Genomic DNA, 18,087 nt, shown 5'->3' with positions numbered 1-18,087 from the left:
TACATGGAGCCGAAAGAAAAATGGTATTTTTATTACAACAACAGCAACAAAACCATTCTTTGCACCGTATTGTAAGACACTTAGCAGCTGGTGACAATATTGTCTCATAGAATCATTCCAATCCAGTGTTTCTCTGACCTTTACTGGAAGTTTATCTTGATGTTTAGCTTTTTCCACAGAAGGCTCTGATTTTCTCTGAAAAGGACAGGTGTGGCTGCAGGTTTTCATTTGAACCAAGCAGGAGAACAGTTTACATAACTATTCAGCTGTTTGAAGATTCAGACCAACTAATTAAACAAGAGGAACCAGATGCACTTCTGCTTGATTGGAATGAAAACCTGTAGCCACACTGGCCCTTTGCGGGAAAAACTGCACACCCTTGATCCATAACAAGAAAATAAGACACATAAAACAGTTCATTTTTATTATTTGTAGCAGAGGTAGTTGATAATGCGCTGTGATATGTCCAGTTTAGTCACAACCTGCAGTGCTCTGGTGCCCAGCACTGTTCTCAATGCAATACGGCTCAGCTGCTGCAGAGACAGAGGAGTACCTGAGGGAACACACACACAACAGCTGAGTAAAACTGAGCCTTTATATGTACAAATAATTGCAAAAAAACAGACAAGTCAGAAATTTAATAATCAGCCAGTGCTCTCACTCTCGTAGTACTGTAGACAGATGTGTGATGGACAGCCAGGAGTGGTATAGTCTATGGGTTTGTGTCCAAGGTTATCTGTAACATTAACGTGTCCCCCAAACTCCACCAGCAGCTCGATCAGGTCGGGACGCCCCACTTTTGCTGCATGATGGAGGGCCGTCTCATGGAACTTTATGGCGTTCACCTTGGCACCTTTAAGAATAACACTTTTCTTTCATTTAAACAAAATAAAAAACATGTTTGCGATAATTTAAAAGTGACTTCAGCTTAGTATCATTAGGACTTTTATTAGTGGATATTATGTACAGTCATTGGCAAAGGTTTGAAGACTCCCAGTCAAAATGTTTTGTTGATTTGTTGAGTTGTAAATATGGCATTTGTATGCAGATTTTACTGCACAATTTATACTTATTTGTTTTGTTTAACACATTGGGAAAAATAAAATATAAATATACAGTGTGCCATAACCTTTGCACAGGCCACATTATATGCTTTTTTCCTCAATAACTTCCAATTCAGCAAATGAACGGTAATTATGCATTAAAATGTGCAGAAGTGTGTTCTCTGTGGAGGGTGTGGTAACATATTTTTACTTAGAAAATCAACAAAATATGTAATTTGACCAAAACGTTTGTATATGCCTGCACATACCAGCGTTCTTAAATACTCAGTGTTCTTAAATAATCTTCAGTTCCATCATAAGACGATATAATGTGATATGAATGTTTTATTATTGATGATTACTAAATCAGTAGCTGAATCAGTGGCTTCCTACTCACCTGCATTGAGCAGCAGCAGGGCGCAGTCCAGATGTGCTTTAGCACAAGCTGCATGCAGCGGCGTCCCAAAGTAAATGTCAAAGGCCTCCAGCAGGGCTCCCTTCGATATCATCAGCTTCACACACTCTGGATTACCTGCACCAAAAATGCTCAGTGATGCTGATGAAGTGAAGATATCCACATTAAGGGTGGAGGATTACAATGCTTTTTAAGATGCACAACAAGCATCACAATGTCCAGAAAAGACAAAATGTGCCAGTTAAACAGTAGTGCCATGATTATAAAAAGGCAAGAGCGTTATGTATAGGCCAGTTTTTGCTCTGAACATGCAACTTTGCAATTGGACAATTTACTATAATATTTTTTGGCTATTTTATACAAGCAACGTGGATGCATTCACTCTGTCTTTGAATGCTGAACCATATACCAAAATGTCATAGCATAAATATACATCACTTATTGTCAATAAATAGTCACTTGCCCCTTACTTTCGTTGTAGCATTTTATTTGATCCTGAATGAACTTAAAATGCCAGTCTGGCAAAATAAATAGCAAATAATATTATTTATATCGTGTCTGTGGCTAAGAGAACGTGCTGGAAATGTTTGACGTGTTCACTTAAGCCCACAGGGAAAAAAAGGCTCATAAAATCAGTCCAAAAAAGAAAGAAAAACAACTATTTTGGCCATAAAGAAACCAAAATCTGCCACAAAAATTAAAATAAATGATTTGTACACCTCTGCTCAAGTGATCTTTATCAAATGAATCATTTGCAAAAATCTATACAAAATCAATTGGTAAAATAAATGAATAAAACAAAACACTGGTTGATGCTGTTGTTTACAGGCTCTCTACGATTGTTATGTCAACAGTTTTAATGATGTGCAGAGTTGTAGAGCATTCCAGAAGTACTCACAATACACAATAGACTCAGAAAAGTGTGTCATAACATAATTTATCATGATAACAATATTGCCCACCCTGGGGTGTTTCACCCATAATGGCCACCGTGGCCACCATACCACAAAAGAAAAAATATCAATATTGAAATCTGAATATGAACATTACTATTTTTCTACTAAATACATTTTTTTAATTTGATACATATCTGTAAAACTGACCAGGGAGTCAAAAAATTCCACTTTATAAATCATATCTTCAAAGGAGTTTTGTATTGTATGCTATAGTATTATAACGTTACCGGTCTGGTTTATAAGTTCATAACTGCTGGGTGTTTTTGATTATAGTTGTTATGACCTTTTAACTCGGCATATATTGACACATCGTTTTTTTAGGCTTCCAGAGATTTCATATATTTACTGTTATTTATTGAATGCTGTGCTGATTGTGTTTTTAATCAGACTGGTTGTGATGAAGTTCAGCTGGTCTTGTGTTGTTTTCTCTAGGCTGATCTACTTGTTGCTAATAATATGCGCTGTCCTGCTATTTATGTCAGGTGTTTTTCGGTCGTCATGTTCATGTACTTGCCTTGTAACACACTGTGAAGACAGTTTAACAGGCTGAAGGTTTTGTGTACATCATTAGAATGCAAGAACATATGGAAGCAATTAAGATTATGATATGGGGAACATCTGTTTTAACAGCTAGGCTGTGGGTGCTCACAGGCAAAAGAGCAGCAGGGGTGCTAAGAAAGAGTGGAACTTAGCATCAATGACGCAGTGTAAATAAGACAAGGCAGTATAAGACTGGGCCACTGCATAAGGGTGATGAATAATGGCACCGCCCCCTCACCACACACCACCACATCACGCCACTGTTCGCACCCCTAATCCACATATTATTATTGCTCCATAACTGTCCAATATATAAATTAGCTTGCTAGTGGGTTTGTACTGTCACTGCCTATTCTCCACTCTTTTGTTTGTACTATCACTGCCTATTCTCCCGGTCTCACCTCGTATGCAGGCCTCGTGGAGTGGGGAGGCTGTGAGGGCAGTGAGGGAGGGGTTGACCGAAGCTCCATGATCCAGAAGCAGCCTCACACACTCCACACTACCCGCTGCACAAGCATAGCAGAGCGGGGTGCTGCCATGAATGTTCCGCACATCCACCTTAAATACAACAGACACAAGAGCAGAGCCTGATCGTGTGGCCTAAAATCATAATCAGGTAAAAGTATTGTTACTTTAGTGAAGTAATGGCTCAAGTAGAACTAAGCAGTAAGCAGCCGTGCCAATATTCAGTAATACACTGTGATATTGTACACCCAGTTTTGTTACTGTGTAGACACTCTGAAACATTGTCACTGCACTTCAGTTAAACAAGCTGCAGTTTCACCAGAGACACGATGTTCATTAAGGCTGTTGAAATGCCCCAAAATGTAGAGTCACCAATACATTACCACTATTAATAATATATAGAGAACATTACATGTATATTTGCCTTATACAAGCAGTGATTTTGTTTTTAGAATATTGTAGAATATTGAAATAATATTGTAAAACTGTGAGTTACAGAGTTCACAACTATCACTATCAACTTTTAATCACTCTCTTGATGACTGTAACACATTTTAAAGCATGTAAACAACTAGCCAGGGTAAAGTAAGCCCCCCGCATGGCAAGGCTTGTTTTAACACAGTGTTTCAATTAAGTCTCCTAAATAAACAATGAGAAAAGTCCATAAAACATAACCTGCTGATATTTGATGTTCTACTTTGAGGTAAAAATGAATTTACCACATTTGACAGTGTCTATTTTTGCAAATGATGTTTATTTTGATGACTATATTTTTTGCATTTAAGTTTAAAGCTTGTCTGGTTCAAACAACACAGGACTGTACTGAATGAATTGTGTTGTATGTCGAATTACCAGACTCTTTAGCCACTTTTACAGCCAGCCCCTCAGTCTCTTATCAACCCCGTCTAAGGGGGTAGACTGTAACTTTTGCACTCGCTGCTCTTTCAGCTGAATTGTACATAAACAGCAGGTGCTGGGCAAAAAGAGTGTTTTCATTAGTAGCACAGATATGAAAGCCTGCTTCTTTCACTAGAAAAACATATGTAGCTATTTAGTAAGTCATAATAATGAGAAGGTTTCCCATGATTATGACTTAGTACCTCATGTTCATGACATAGTATTTCATAATTTTGACCTGCTATCTCAAAATTATGACTTAGCATCCCAATTCTGACTTAGTGTCTCATAATTATGAGATTCTAGCATGTCATAATAATCACTATGACTTAGCATTTCATAATTACGATTTAACATCCCATAATTAGAGACTCTCAATGTCAGTTTTGACTTTGCACTTAATACTTACGACCTAATATCTCATAGTTATGACTTTACATCCCATATTCATAGACTATGTCAATTATGACTTAGCATTTCATAATCACGACTTGCTTTCTCATAATTATGACTTAGCATTCCATAATATGACTTAGTATCCCATAATAATGATTCAGCATCTCATAATAATAAGAGATCTTCTCATTATTGTGAGACACTGTCATTATTACGATATATGTAGCCATAATTATGCGAAATTCTCATTATTATGAGACACTGATCACTGAGTCATGATTATGACATACTACACACGGTCTTTTTAATTGGGACGTGCAAGTTGCTTATATTAATTAAAAAATAAAAAAAATAAAAAAACAGTATTCTTTCTCAAATACCTTTCACATTATTTAGTAAAATCCACGCTGATCGAGGTACTGGACAGCTGAAGGACTTTACCTGCGCTCCGGCGTCCAGCAGCATGCGCACACACTGCGGATGGCCCTGAATGCAGGCGTCGTGCAGAGGAGTGATGTTGTCCACCGTCACTGTGTTGACCGATGCGCCGCTATCCAGCAGCTGCCTGAGCTGCAGGGCTCGGCCTAAAGAAGCGGCCTCATGAACGGGAGTCCTGTCCGCCCAGAACCCTGCAGCACAGTTTCACCGCATCAGCCACAGCAGAGGAGAATCGGCGTGATGCGCACAGATAAACACAGGACTAACAGGGCTGCGCTCAGTATAGCAGGAGAAATTAGCAGCTCGGCGTTCTTACTTTCTCATTACTTACTTTACCCAGTGCAACCCAACATACGGGCTAAACACTTCACATACAATGTTTAATGGAAGCCAGTGCAGAACGGAACTCCTGTATCTCGACTGTAGGTCATTTACAACTTGAGGAAAGCTCGACTTACCGATATCGCCATAAAATGTCTGTCTGGCTGCAGTTAAATCCATATTTGGTTCAGTGCAGCATTGCCACACACACGGTGGATGTTACTCCACACAGGCGGTTGTGTTTTTGCGCAAGTAAACTTTATTTTTAGATGAAGATTCATATGATCCATAAAAGCGGCACTAGCTCTCGGTCAGGCGGAGTACAGGAATTCTGGGCAATGTAGTTCCTTTCAATTGACATGCGCGTCTTGCTTTGAACCATAGAATACAGTCTATACTTAATGAGTAATTTCACTTTTCATGACTACAGTATAGACGATTAAATTTTAGTTATAGTCCATGGGAACAAGATACGCCCTCTTGTGGTCATTAATATGTTAAAGGGAAATTCCACCGATTTTCTAAATTTCTATATAATTAGATGGTTGATATGTAAACAAAGTCATTCAGAGTGGTTTGATGTGAAATGCTCTGTTCATCAGGTCATTATTTTTCAGCTCATTCATGGAGCACAAAATATGAATATGCTGTCTGATACATTGTTTTACAGCAGTTTTGAGAAGTGTTTTCCCTACAAAATATACTTAAAATATACTATATTAATATACTATACTAAATATATATACTTTTCAAACCATTCATGCTTAAGAGGCACAGGACATTGTTTGTGTGAGGAAAAACAATCCCCCAAAAAAACTTATTTTTCAGATTTACCACTATTTTACCATCTACATATTAAAACCTGGAAGGGTTTACATCTCTACCACTAAACTAAGGCTTTTTGAGAAATCTGTGGAATTTTCATTTTATGTAAAATGCTTGAACACTCAAACTTTGTCTTGGGCGGGTAAGAAAGACAAAACAGTGTACAAATAAAGAAGGTAACAAGGTTTTAGCTCAAGTAAAAAACTGTATTTAAAACTGTTTTATAACATTACACTATAGGCAAGTTTCCGCAGACAGGGATTAAGCCTAGTCCTGGATAAAACAGCATGCTGAATGGAGATTCCCCAGTGAATAGGAAACATGGCCCTAATACTAAGCTTAATGCCCATCCAGGAAACTGACCCCCTATTTTGTTACTAAACACTTTAAAGTACAGATTTATGAGGAGAACAATGTGAAAAGTTGTATAGTATAAATATAGATGCTAATTACGCATGCGGGGGTGGGGGTGGACAATGCCACAATTTGCCCTCCTAATATTAACCCATGTTGTCACCCATGAGTATAAGTTTTAAGTCAGTGAATGAGGGGGTGGGGTTATGGTAACTTTCTGGTGGGCCAAATCAAAAGGCCTCTCCAGCCAAGTTTGGGCACTCATGTTTTTTTTTTTTTAAACCTCATGATCAGAAATTGCCCTGGGAAAAAAAAAAAAACCTAATTAAAAAGGCCACAAATTCCGGTTGTGCAGCAGGTATCCAGAAAATGAACTGTTATCTTCCAAAACCCTTTTGTTAAATTTGAGGATTTTTACCAGTTTGATGAATTGTCTATTCACAAGGAAAGCTCAAAACACAATTTCACAAGTTAACATTTTTACTTCGCAGTACAGAAATCATTTGAGCCCCATTTGCTCAGCACAGTTATTCCGTTGTTTAAAACACTGATGACATTTTGCACAGGGCCCCAGTCATGTCAATACTGCAGTAGACATTTGGTCCTTTCTAACACAACAGAGATATAAAGGAGAACTAGGCCACTTTTCTCATCTGCTTTTTTAAGAGCTCCTCTCTCTGCAACAAAAACAGAGAGACAGTTCCTCTAAAGCACAGTGTTCAAGCAGCTCTCGCAGACTTACACAGTTAAGTAGCTTTCTCGTTGACATGATGACCTCTGACCCTTGGCCTGAGAATCACATACTGCCCCTCGCAACAGAGATGTAAAGGCAATAGCTGGAAAAGCCCCAAGCGTCCCATCCTACCAATTTACAGCCGCACAATTTACAGCCAACAGGTCAGTTGTGTCAAATTAATGCAGTTTCCTTATTTATATTTAGCAAAATGTGTATATAATCTGAGGCTGCATAAGTAGTACTTGAAGGAAAGGAAGATTATATACATTTTGTGTGCTTGATACTTCCCTTACATTTGCAAAGCAAGGCTTGGACATACATTGTTAGCTACAGTCCAGTAACTAGTTGAAGCACCAATCTGTAGGAAAATCCAATGGATTAACTCTTTTCATCAAAGTTGGTAACTGCGGCTTCATTAAAATGAATGGATTTCTTTTGCAAACCTTGTCCGCTCAGTTTTGCGCTCCTAGACACTTCTGCTTGAGAGGCCATCTTTATTTGAGTTTTTGCACATAATTATAAAAAAATACTTCTGCTTCTTTGTAAAGTACTGTCTGTTACCTGTGCCTTTATATCAATTGCAAAAATCTGATCATTTGGCATCTTTGGACTGAACGTCCTCCCTGTCTGAGCAGGGTGACAACATGATGACACGATGGCAACCGGATATAGGACGTCGACCAACAATCAGTGCAATGTCTCATAACCTGATTATACAAAGCAGACCGCCAGACCCTTCTCCCCCCTTTAAATGCTAAATTTGTAACTGTATACATGAAATTCCTTTATGGGCATAAACATATACTTGAAATCATCAGCTAGCCCATTTCGGTTACCTTTTTTTCTTCTTTTTTCATATTTTCTTTTTTTTCTTTAATATTACCATTCGCTGAATATCGGATATTCAACAGTGCCTTGAGCTAAGTTACTGATCGGCCCCGTCGCCGAAGATGTCGTTCTTCTTGCGCTCCATCTCGGCAAAGTCAAAGTCTGTGCCCGTCATGCGCTTGTAGATGTCTTTGATGTCATCACAGGTTGTCTCGAAGTGGGTTGTGGCATCGTAGGAGCGGGAGACGAAGACCTGAACCCAAAAACAAAAAGGGAGGTTCACACTTACTGCATTCACTCTTAAAGCTAGCTTGTTCAAGGTTGTTATTCAACTGAAAGAGGCAGCATATTGCTTTTGGAAACTATAATATACCAATAATTGCACAGTAACGTTACATGGGAACCAGGTAACTGTGTGGCCAGAATGCTAGCTATCAAGCTGAAAAACTGATTTAAAACTGGCACAAAATTTAGAGAATAACAACTATTTTCTATGCTGCAATTTTGGTAGCCAAAACTGGATGCAGTTCTATGCTCAGTAAAAGCATGTGGAATGTAAATGTCTTACTTTACAAGCATGCATAAGCCTCTGTTACGAACTAACCTGGCTTTCAGCTCCTAGGTCAGTTGGAGCATACAGATCACTGATGCTCACAAACCTGTGAAAGATCAAAGATATAACAGATATCAACAGGGAGCATCATGTTATGCATTTTTTTCTCAATACAGTAATCACATTTTAAAACAAATCCATACACACATATGCAGAACACATACTTCTGCTCAATGGGCTCCAGCAGATCCAAAGCTGGTTTAATCTCTTTCTCAGGGTCATTAGTTTCCACAGTGGTGCTGGCGATGGCAATGTATTTACCCTGGGCTGCCACATTGTGTGCGTATGAGATCATACACACGTAGATATCTACAACAAAACATAAAAAAATATATATTAATCAAAACCATCATTATTTGTTTTGTGCTGTCTGCATAGCGGGACATGGGGAGCTCCACAAATAATGCAGAATGTTGAATCTAAATAACGATGTCTTGCACAGTAATGTCCCTGTGTGCCTCACCATGCTTCCTGTTGACCTGGTTCTGAGGGATGATGATCTGGCAGGAGTTGGAGTCTGAAGTGTTCTTGATAGGGTGGCTTAAAATGCAGATGACTCTGATCACCTTGCCCACGACCTTGGCACGATCTGTGACATAGCTGGGGTCGCAAATCAGCTGCTTACAGCGAGCAATCTGAGCACAAAAAAAAAACAAACAAACAAAAAAAACAAACCACATCGTTTTAGCACGATAACAGCAACAACAAGGAGATATTGCTCTTCAGTAAACTCCAATTTGTTAACTATCATCTGGATAGATGTGTTGGTGCTGTTAGTGCTACGATGTTATGTTAGTATATTCCTAGATGTTCGAGAACCCGAGAGGCTATTAGCCATATTAAATGATCAAAACTATTTTGAGAAGGGGACGAAAACAAAAACCTCACCTCTCCCTCAGATTTCACACCCACTACTTTGCCGTTCTCAATGATGATCTCCTCAATTGGCTTGTTCAGCATGTATGTTCCTCCATAGATGGCACTTAATCTGTAAACAAAGAATGCAGCAAGTTGATGCCCTCTAGTGCTGTACAACGGCAGTACACAATGACAAAATTCAAAGGAGTACTTTAAAAAGATGTACAACAAAGACATTGTGTAAGAGGTAGAGAAAATTCTGACCTGGCAAAGCCCTGGGGAAGTTCTCCAAGACCATACAGGGGGTAAAGATAGGGGCTCTTCCCATATCTTGCCAAGGACTCACTGTACAACTTAATCCTGTTTATTGTCTCTATGCAGGGCTGATCCAGATAACTAGAGTGGGGGTGGGGTGGAAAGAGGGGAAGCATGAGAGAGTGAAAATGCAGCACACACACTATTTAACATCAGTGGAGAACATCTAACATTGTGTTTACTAGCCTCCATGCTGAGAAAGTACTAAGGAAACTCACTCGTCTGTGCGGTAGAGGGCAATGGCGTGGCCTGTGAAGTCAATAACATCTTGGCCCAAGTCAAACTTCTTGTAAACCTCACGCATGGTGGTCTTATTGGGGTCTACACCTTCCATGGTTTTGGGGTCATTCTCATCAAAGTTGGCAACGAAAACCAGAAACTTCCGGAACCGTCTCTTCTCAAACAGCCCCATTAGGCCTGGAGGAGCAAGAAAAACCTTTAGACTGAAACACACGACTCATGCTGTACCTGTGTCAGTAAAGGCCTTTGTGAAACTGTATGTCACATCAGAGCTCAACACCTTTAAGGAACTTACTTTCTGTTTGGGAGAGGAACTACACTGCACTTTCCAGCTGAAACAATAATCTGATTATAACCACACTACCATGCGCCGTTTTTTAAAAAGGGAAGTAATACCAAAAACAAACCAAGCAGAAATCCGACCGGCCTAGTGACAACATCTTTTTGAATGTGGAGAAATCGCTGACCCAAACCATATCAAATCCCTAATCATCTGAGAGTAGATGTTCTGCCAGGTATTTTTACCATTGTGACAGAAGATGTTGGGAATATACAATGACAGGCAGGAGGGGGTTCAGGACTGACCAATTTCAAACTTCAAAATCCACTTACTGGAAGCCAGAGCCTCAGTCTCAGTGGAGGGCACTTTGTAGATGCCTCCCTTTTTGTAGACAAAGCTGCCCTCAATCACTTTGAAGTCCAGATAACGTGTCACCTGTGTGATCAGCAGCATACGCACCAGCTGACCTAAACACACAATCAGACAGACGTAAGAGAAACATTTCCATTGCATTCTACACACAGAAAAGAACACAATTATATACAACACAGTCCACTTTTCATTTAAGACTGGGATATTAGTGTGACCCTCTTTTCAAGGCATGAATGACTAGCTGTCAGAAGTGTTATATCATAATTGATTGCTAGGCAACAGAATCAGTTGAGCTGTGGAATCCGGCAACATTTGGCTCAGCGTTTTCCAGAATGCGATTTTTTTCCCTGTTGACTGCTAACTGTTGGAAATGTACATCAAGAAGTGGTCGGTTCTCACCGTTGGCCATGAGGAATTTGGGGATGAGGTCCACGTTCCAGTCACGGCCCTTCCCCATCGACTCAGGAGGGCTGCCAGGCAGGCTAAAACGCTTGTAAAGCTGGGAGAAGAAAGAAGGCATTTCATATACAACAAGGTTAAAAACCCAGATCCGACATTCAAGTCAAAATATAATGAATGAAACAGTCAGATTATCATATTGTAATTTATGTGACCATTTATTTGTAGCCATGTTAGTATTTTTGACTACACTATACTTTCAGTTGTGTGGAAATGGTTAAAAGGCCTTACATCCTCCAGAGGGGTGATGGAGGCACTCTCTCCTCCATAGTAGGAGTTCCTGTCCATATGCAGGACCTTCTTCCCCTTTACAGACATGATCCCGGACAGGATGCATTCCTGTAGGAAACAAACAGAAAGCAGAGCATGCTCACTTAGACATCCTTTCACACATATACTGCAGGATGCTTCTGTGAAAGCACTTATTCTGTAGGGTTACAAATGAAAAATGTGAGCTTGCTGTGTGAAAAATCAATGTATGCGAGCTTCACATGCCTCTATGTGATCTCAGATGAAATAAAGAAACCATCATGGCAACGCCATGGACACCTTCATTCTGCTGCATATGCACACACCAGTCTCTTTGATTTAAAGAGCACACATGCACTGTACTTCCTCAAATACATCTCAGATAGTTTTAACCTTCAAGACAAAATAGAGCACAGCTAGTGATACTTCTGCTTCCTCCCCCATTTATGGCACACAGTTGATAGTCCCCTAATTTATCCAGTCCCTAGTTAATGTCTTAGAACTATGTCAAAAGTACACATTTACATTTACATCACTGCTGGAACAAAACCTTGTTTCTCCAAAATGGTAACTTTACAGGAGAAGAAAAAACTTTCTTAACCTGTAATAGAAGTTAATGCAGCAAGACTCTTACTAAGTAATTTCTGACCTCATCTGTTAGTCTGTTGTCATGAAATTTTAAAACAACGCACAGGATAACTGGAGTAAGTTATGCAAAAAGGGAAAACTCACAAAAACAGATTTTTTGAGCAACAGTAATAATAACAAAAAGACAAACAAGAATATCAGTTTCCCCAAAACAAAAGGTTTAATTCACTGAATTCATTTTGGCTGGTTAAAACTGGTTTCTAACTTTCAGTCTCCTTTAGAAAAACCAGAATGACTCCTGCTAACAGTATGAGGTGAGTTAGATCAACCAACAGAGGGACGTCCCATCTGGCTTACATTACCAAGTCACTATGAAGAAGACGAAAACACTGCTTAACATTGTGTGTGATTCAAATACTTTTTTTCCAAGGAAAAAGAGAGAGAGCTGGCTTTACTGCAAGAATGACCACATTGCATGTAATTAAGCAACAGTCGCATGGTTATAACAGACGGAAAGGGCAAGAAAAACGAGCAAAAAAAGACTAAGAAAAGGATAGCATGTGTAAGCAGGCGGAGGGCAATGACTCCAAAGCATCAACTTCATATCATGCTCCATTTCAGGGCTGGAATTTGTATGGACTGCAATGCTACACGATTACTGCTCTTTTAGCATACACCTTTTCTAGTAAGAGGTACTGTCAGAAGAATGGGGCCATTTTTCAAAACCACAGGAAATAACAAATAAGCACATGTGAGCCAACACAAAGTTTCCCTGCTTTCTCAGAGAACGTAATGCGATTAGGTCTAGTTGTAGAGGCGGCAAACCACAGGGCCATGTGATGGAATGGACTTTACACAGAGCATGCAGCACGCCCCATCCACAACAACACAGGCATACTAATTTGCGTCACATAGCTGCTCATTAGACTTGGATAACATTGCTTTACGCATTACAGCAACCAAAATCAAATCGCCCTGGAGGATCACCGCAGGCATGCATACAACAGCAAAAGGATTCTTTAAAAAAAGGAACTGATGTGGGAACATAACAAAAAAGCAGTAGGTCTAAATGAAGCCCAGCTGTATCTCAGCAGGACCGACAATGCCAAAGCTTTGCTAGGGTTGGAAACACTGTTTCATTTGTAATGTGTTAAATCCAATCTTTTATAGACACTGTGATTCAGGCCACCGTTGCTGTACATCAAAGGACAGTAGATTGCTCTCTATTGTGGCACAGGAACTGAAGATCACGTGTGTTTTTGTTCTCATTCATCTCTCTTCAGTTCCTATTCAGCCTGAGTCAGGCCTGGCCAGGACATCCCATGCCTGATTGGTATCCAAACACTGACACACCCTCAGAATCAAGGGAAAAATGAAACTGCCACCAATGCCACAAGTCTTTAATCGCAACCTCTTGTACCTTTTCTGGCCTCTGTGCATTCAAACTGCTGTGCTACAGCTGGAAGGCCGGTCATCATCACATCCTTCAGGGAAAAAAAAAGAATGAGTGTCTTGATTTTGAGCTGAAACACTTGTCATTTCACTTTACAGTGCAGCTGAGGCAAGCACCAGTGCAGCATCTGAGCAGTGCACTTGGCTCAGGACAAAGCACACCTGTCTGCCAACTACTGACAGTTGGGCCTAAGGACAACAGTCAGGTCTTATTTTGTGGACTACAGATTTTACATATAACTGTAATGATAATTAAAATTTAGGCTGTCACAATTACTTGATAAACTTACCATGCACATGACAAGACTAACCAATTTCTAATTTGTCTGCTTATCTCTCATAATAAGAAACAGAGCATGATGGACACACCCACTTAAATGCACTCCTATATAGTGTTTCTATATATTCACCTATTTTATAATGAAGTCTGTACAGGATTCCTCCTTTACCTGTTTATAATAAAGTATTTCAAAACCATTGAAAAGCTATGCATGGTTTGCTATTGTGTACTTAAGTTAATTTGTACTGTCTGGCCTGATTTCCAATGCTAATCACCCAATTAATCATCAAAATAATCAATAGGTTACTCAATTACTAATATAACCAATTGTGACAGCCTTAATTTGTTTTTGAGCCATGAGGGGAAAACCTGAAGACTGACAGTCAAGCCTTCATTCTTAGCATTCCAAGGAACAAACTTAACTACAAATTCCACAGTAAACCTACCACCATCACCAACCATAGTTTCAATACAGCAGGTAGATGAACGTTATGCAAGTCCAAACCTGCTTACCTTTCAAATGTGCAAACCAGCTGACCATTCCAACATAGAACAAAAGGTCTAAAGACTAAGAGGGTGCAATAAGAGTTAAATGTTAACAGAGCTTCAGTTAAAAGAAAAAAAAAATAAAAATAAAAATCATCTGAGTGCATGAGGTCTGGGCATCTGTTCAGTGGAGACAGATTTCAGTCAATCACATGAAAGGGTGCGACTGTCTCAGGTAAACTGACATTTCAACTCCTTTTTCATGGCGCTGGCTGCCTGCTGGGACCCAGAGGTTTGGCTACGCCAGTCGGTCTGTCAGCCAGTTTCAAATGTCAGCCTACTATCAAGGTGTCAACATCTACCACAGCTTGCCATTCTGAAAAGTGCCACTTCTATCATTTGTCACTTTTTGTTGACACTTCTTGTCTGCCGCTCATCTCGAACTGAACACTCAGATTTAGGCTTTGCTTCTGAACGATGGTTCGCTTTATTCCACTGCCTGAATTTACAGACAACTGACATTCTGCATGGTTAAAAAGGACGGGGCTATTAGCAAAAATGACGTCCACATGTTAATTTAGCTGTCAATACAAAGAAAGGCGCCAATCACATTGTAGCTTAGATTATGTGAGACAGAGATGGAGAGAGACAGAGAACAAAGATTAAACACTGCAAATAAACGAGAGAATCAGGTTTTTAGTCTTTTAGAATAAAAGCCATAAACATAACTACATCAGCGTACAAAATCTTTCCGTGCCTAGATAAGTTTTACAAGCTTTAATCAAGCTATACACCGTATAAGTGATGGCTATAAATTCCAATCCAACTAAAAGTAGGAGGAGATATAAATCACAAACAAACAAATACTTAAAGCATGTAAATGTGACAGATTGAAACTAATAAACTCTACCTTATCTGGACATCTGGTGTGGAACTAAGCAAGCAAGTGCACACTGGTGATTCAACAGTCTTGTCGAACCCTGCCCAACTTAGCAGCGCAGGTTCTCTATTTTGCAGAACTTAATAATTTGAGACTTTCATTTCCTTCGTGTTGTATGCCCATTCCTATTTGTGAGCTAGAATACAGAATGAAACTTCTACAGAAAAGGTGCTTCTCTACATTCCCTACTTCCTCTTTCCTGTTTAGATGAGCTACACTCTGTAAAGCCTGACTGGGGTCACTCTAATATTTCCTGAATATCAGCCCATGCTTTAGTGGTTTGCATATCCTGGTCCAAAACGGCACCATCAGGACCTATTCTTAGCCAAGAGAGAAAAAGAAAAAATATCACACTGGACTGGATTAGCATCCCAAGCTCAAGAGGAAACTAGTGTAGACTAAACCTGCTGATTATAAAGTTCGTTGCAGTGGAGGAAGTTAACCTAAACTTTTGAAAAGAGGTAATAACGTTACAGACAGAAAGACTCATGGAACTACTGCTACAGGCTGCAAAAGGCAGAGTTGTTCAAGTACAGTAACATGACTCAAATCACCAAGTTACAACCTCAATGCAAAGTACAGCACGCAGACTAATGCTTATCACGAGTTTTTTTTTCTTCCTGGCATGCTTTAAGCCAGAGATCTAGGTAAGGATCCACAGCCTGTCGCCATGACTTGCATAAACAAATATCTTGTATTACAAACCATGCTATTACGTGCTGAGTGACCTCAATATCGCAACGTCCGGACTTTTGTGGAGTTAATAGCCCACGTAAAAACCAACACATCGAAAACTGGTCTACACTGCTCGTTTTTTGCCTTCAATGCTAGCAAAGACAGGTTAGCTGAACACCGACTCAATACTATTAAAAGAACCGAGGTGGATTATTTGTTAAGGATGTGCGCTACGTAAGGGTGCGGTTGTTTACTGACCCTTCTTAAACAATGAGTTAACTTTCAGTACGTTACCGCACTGACACAGCTTACAAGTTTTGGAGCGACATCCCCACCCAAACTAACTTTAGCTACGGTTAAATAGCGCACAGAGGCGGAGAGGGGAACAAGTAGGTTAAGCTACTCAGCTAACTTGCGCAGTTTAGCTCACTAGGCAACGAAAAGGTTAACGCTAGCTAGGTTAGCTAATTTCATTTCTGCGAAATAAACCAAGTTCAGTTGTGCGCCTCACAACAACTTAAGCCCTAAGACCTGTTAGCTAATTACAAAATAACATTAAGGAAAAGGCTTAACTGCAACTCAAGCTGCGAAGCTGAAGTCAGCTCCATATGCGATTTTTTCTCGTTCCACCTTAAATGGTGCAGCAGCCGCCAGAATGTAACCGCTGCACCATTTAAGGTGGAACGGGAAAAATCGAACAAGAAGCTGGCGAACAGAAAGCCGACTTCAGCCTCACACTCAACTCATGCTGTTGCTGGATATAGCCTCAGACCGGGTGTCCAGCTGGCACTGTCGGAGACTGAACGCTATCTAGCTTTAGCCACGTAACCTAGCTAGTTAATAACTAGCCAGCGAGCTAACATTAACTGGCACATTAAGGCAGCGGTATTAGGCACATATCCCAACGTTCGTTGTTTTTAAAGGATTGCAGCCTTGTCAGAGTCAAATAACTGCGAGGGAGAGAACCTAAGCATATACGTTAACCTGTATGATATTTACTATGGTTTGACATGGTTAGAAAAACGGGGCGAATAGGTTAAAGAGGCCTAACCTGTTAACCACCTTTCTGTGGACGGCAACGCTAGCTAGTTAGCCATTAGCCTGACATTTGGCGCTACTCAGTAAGGCGAAGTCAGCGAAACAGTTAGCCGCCGTGCTACGATTAGCCTGCTCGAGTACAAGCAGCACAGAGCAGGATAACGCTAGCTAGCTAACGTTAGCCTGTCAGACTTGGACTATGCTGTGGCTTTGCAGATAGACATTAAACCGGGGAAAGAGCATGCGGATAAAACGTTTATAGCGTAACGAATTAAGTATACCGTAAGTCCGGTTCCCAGTACGATAACGTCGTATTCTTCATTCATTTTTTTCACGAGTTTAATCCCCTTTTCGTGTACGTCGGCCTGAAGAAAATGGAGATCAGCAGAGCTGGAAATGAAAGAAGGCGGTGTAACGTCAGACAGGTCGGGTGAACGGAGGAGGGAGGAGTCGGCAGATTACGCTCAAGGGCCTCTCCTATTTGAATGGCGACTGACGGACACCAACGCCTTTGCATACAGAGCTAACGTGGCGTGTAGTTTTTAAATTCTGAATATAATCAGACGGATTTATCTTAAGTAATGTTACGCTGGAGGTTTAGGTAACCGTTAGCGATCAGTTAAACGATCAGTCAGTCATGAACAGGATAGCGCTCTCACTACCAGATAAAATAATCAATGGCCACTATCCGCTAACTGACAAAAGACTAGCTTACCGGTTATATTTGGGCGTAAATTTTACTGTCTGTGCTGCTTTTCTTACCGAAGCCGAAAATTAAATGATCAGCATGTGAAGCATTCATTGGGATATAAACAGAGTCATTCAGACTGATTTGATGTGAAACGTAGCATTTTACACATTTAAAAAAGATGGTTTTTCAAGGGTTGTTTAGTAAAGGCTATGGTTCTATTTAGAACCACGAGTTCTATATAGAACAATTTCATGCTTAAATGTATATTGCACGGTTTAACATGGTTTTGGTTCTGTATAGCACTAAAAATGATTCTTTTATTGTTACAAGCTGGACA

The 18,087-nt window shown here is 40.0% G+C and overlaps 2 protein-coding genes across 2 annotated transcripts; both read right to left on the bottom strand.

The window, feature by feature from the left end:
• Nucleotides 1–11: 11 nt before the first annotated feature.
• Nucleotides 12–6,960, bottom strand: asb13a.1 (ankyrin repeat and SOCS box containing 13a, tandem duplicate 1). Its single transcript, XM_036563856.1, has 6 exons — nucleotides 5,609–6,960; nucleotides 5,154–5,341; nucleotides 3,356–3,512; nucleotides 1,441–1,575; nucleotides 662–853; nucleotides 12–553 (listed from the first exon to the last, which is right to left on the bottom strand). The coding sequence occupies exons 1-6, from the start codon at nucleotides 5,649–5,651 to the stop codon at nucleotides 426–428; spliced, it is 843 nt and encodes a 280-aa protein (XP_036419749.1). The 5' UTR covers nucleotides 5,652–6,960; the 3' UTR covers nucleotides 12–425.
• A 152-nt stretch (nucleotides 6,961–7,112) lies between these two features.
• On the bottom strand, nucleotides 7,113–17,480 carry gdi2 (GDP dissociation inhibitor 2). The gene is made up of 11 exons (XM_036563855.1): nucleotides 17,341–17,480; nucleotides 11,583–11,690; nucleotides 11,292–11,391; nucleotides 10,853–10,987; nucleotides 10,219–10,417; nucleotides 9,950–10,081; nucleotides 9,716–9,815; nucleotides 9,291–9,462; nucleotides 8,992–9,136; nucleotides 8,819–8,873; nucleotides 7,113–8,467 (listed from the first exon to the last, which is right to left on the bottom strand). Exons 1-11 carry the CDS (start codon nucleotides 17,383–17,385, stop codon nucleotides 8,312–8,314), a joined length of 1,347 nt encoding a protein of 448 aa, XP_036419748.1. The 5' UTR covers nucleotides 17,386–17,480; the 3' UTR covers nucleotides 7,113–8,311.
• Nucleotides 17,481–18,087: the final 607 nt, after the last annotated feature.

The sequence above is a fragment of the Colossoma macropomum genome, unplaced genomic scaffold, assembly GCF_904425465.1.
Source record: "Colossoma macropomum unplaced genomic scaffold, Colossoma_macropomum, whole genome shotgun sequence".
NCBI lineage: Eukaryota > Metazoa > Chordata > Actinopteri > Characiformes > Serrasalmidae > Colossoma > Colossoma macropomum.
Note: the sequence above shows the minus strand (reverse complement) of the source record. Positions and strands in the feature narration are given on the sequence as shown.

Bases quoted from the DNA above. Each gene is read 5' to 3' on its own strand.
- asb13a.1 (XM_036563856.1), bottom strand. From the start codon at position 5,651: ATGGATTTAACTGCAGCCAGACAGACATTTTATGGCGATATCG. The intron at 854-1,440 runs GTGAGTAGGAAG...TTATTCTTAAAG, and splicing joins CCTGCTGCTGCTCAATGCAG to GTGCCAAGGTGAACGCCATA. The intron at 554-661 runs GTGAGAGCACTG...GTGTTCCCTCAG, and splicing joins CTGTCTACAGTACTACGAGA to GTACTCCTCTGTCTCTGCAG.
- gdi2 (XM_036563855.1), bottom strand. From the start codon at position 17,385: ATGAATGAAGAATACGACGTTATCGTACTGGGAACCGGACTTACG. The intron at 10,082-10,218 runs GTGAGTTTCCTT...CCCCCACTCTAG, and splicing joins GCCCTCTACCGCACAGACGA to TTATCTGGATCAGCCCTGCA. The intron at 9,137-9,290 runs GTGAGGCACACA...GTTTTGTTGTAG, and splicing joins CCAGGTCAACAGGAAGCATG to ATATCTACGTGTGTATGATC.